Source organism: Trichoplax adhaerens, genomic scaffold (genome assembly GCF_000150275.1).
Source record: "Trichoplax adhaerens TRIADscaffold_4836 genomic scaffold, whole genome shotgun sequence".
Classification (NCBI taxonomy): domain Eukaryota; kingdom Metazoa; phylum Placozoa; class Uniplacotomia; order Trichoplacea; family Trichoplacidae; genus Trichoplax; species Trichoplax adhaerens.
The window spans coordinates 1-1,007 of NW_002062352.1; the positions used below are offsets into that span (position 1 = coordinate 1).

The 1,007-nt window shown below is 42.0% G+C and overlaps 1 protein-coding gene across 1 annotated transcript; it reads left to right on the forward strand.

The window, feature by feature from the left end:
• Positions 1 to 33: 33 nt before the first annotated feature.
• On the forward strand, positions 34 to 897 carry TRIADDRAFT_63069 (uncharacterized protein; the record flags this gene model as incomplete). The annotated part of the gene is made up of 1 exon (XM_002119070.1): positions 34 to 897. A coding segment is annotated over one exon (864 nt), but the record flags the coding sequence as incomplete, so codon positions are not given.
• Between the last annotated feature and the right edge of the window lie 110 nt (positions 898 to 1,007).

Here is a 1,007-nt window from a genome sequence, read left to right on the forward strand (position 1 = left end):
GGGAGAGAAAATTTGAATGTTGCCCGTGTCTGGATGGAAGACGGCACTCAACTACAGGGACCCGATCTGTTGGGGAGTGTTATGGCGCAATGTGAAATCCATCAAATTGATCGTGCCAATTTAGATGGGATTATTATTTCGAATATTGTTGAGTTGCAAGAACTAGATCGCTTTTGGGTTTTAACAAATCAATCCCGTGATCGATTGCGGGAGTCCTTGAGTTTTCCTGTTGTTCTCTTCTTGAACTCAATTTCTCTTGAGAAGATGGTCCGTTTAGCTAATGACTTACACAGTTGGAGTACGTCTAAGCGTTTTCATGTAACCCTCGAGAACCACCAACAAGATTTGAGAGATGAAATATTTGGCTGCGACGGAAAAAATGGTTTTTTTGATCGTTTGATGGTCAATGAGAAAGCAGTTTTAGCATTGGAATTGCCTACCACTTCTTCACAAAGGCAAGAGTTTGTGTTGGCGTATGAATCTCTCAAAAAATCTCCAAATGCCTGCGTTTGGGAAGATGAATTGATGTTCGCTAGCGTGATAATTTCGCTTATTGAAGGGCGCATTGTTTTAAATAGAGGAGACTTTAAAAAAGCTGCCGAATGGTTTGAGAAAGCTGAGGCTGAGATACGTCAACTATTGACGCAGAAGGATGTGGTAGAGGGTGATTTTGAACTGGGCTGGATTAAACTGTATCAGGGAATTACTGCTCTTGGTCAACTTGATAAATCACCGTGGCCAACAGAAAAATTTGGAGAGATCTGGGGATTTTTTGAGGAGGCAAAGCGTCTTTGCTCGAATGGTTTTTCTCGCTCTTGTCTTACATCAAAACAGAGCTTGTCGGATTTGAACTTTATTAAGTTGTTGGCTTTGAGGCAGGAGGCACTCCAAGCACAGGTATTAGGTCGCGATGATGATGAAATACAAGCCTTAGATAAAACTCGAAGTCTAGAGATTTACTGCTTCCCCCATCTCTTCCTAGATGCTCTACAGAGACTGCAGCATCT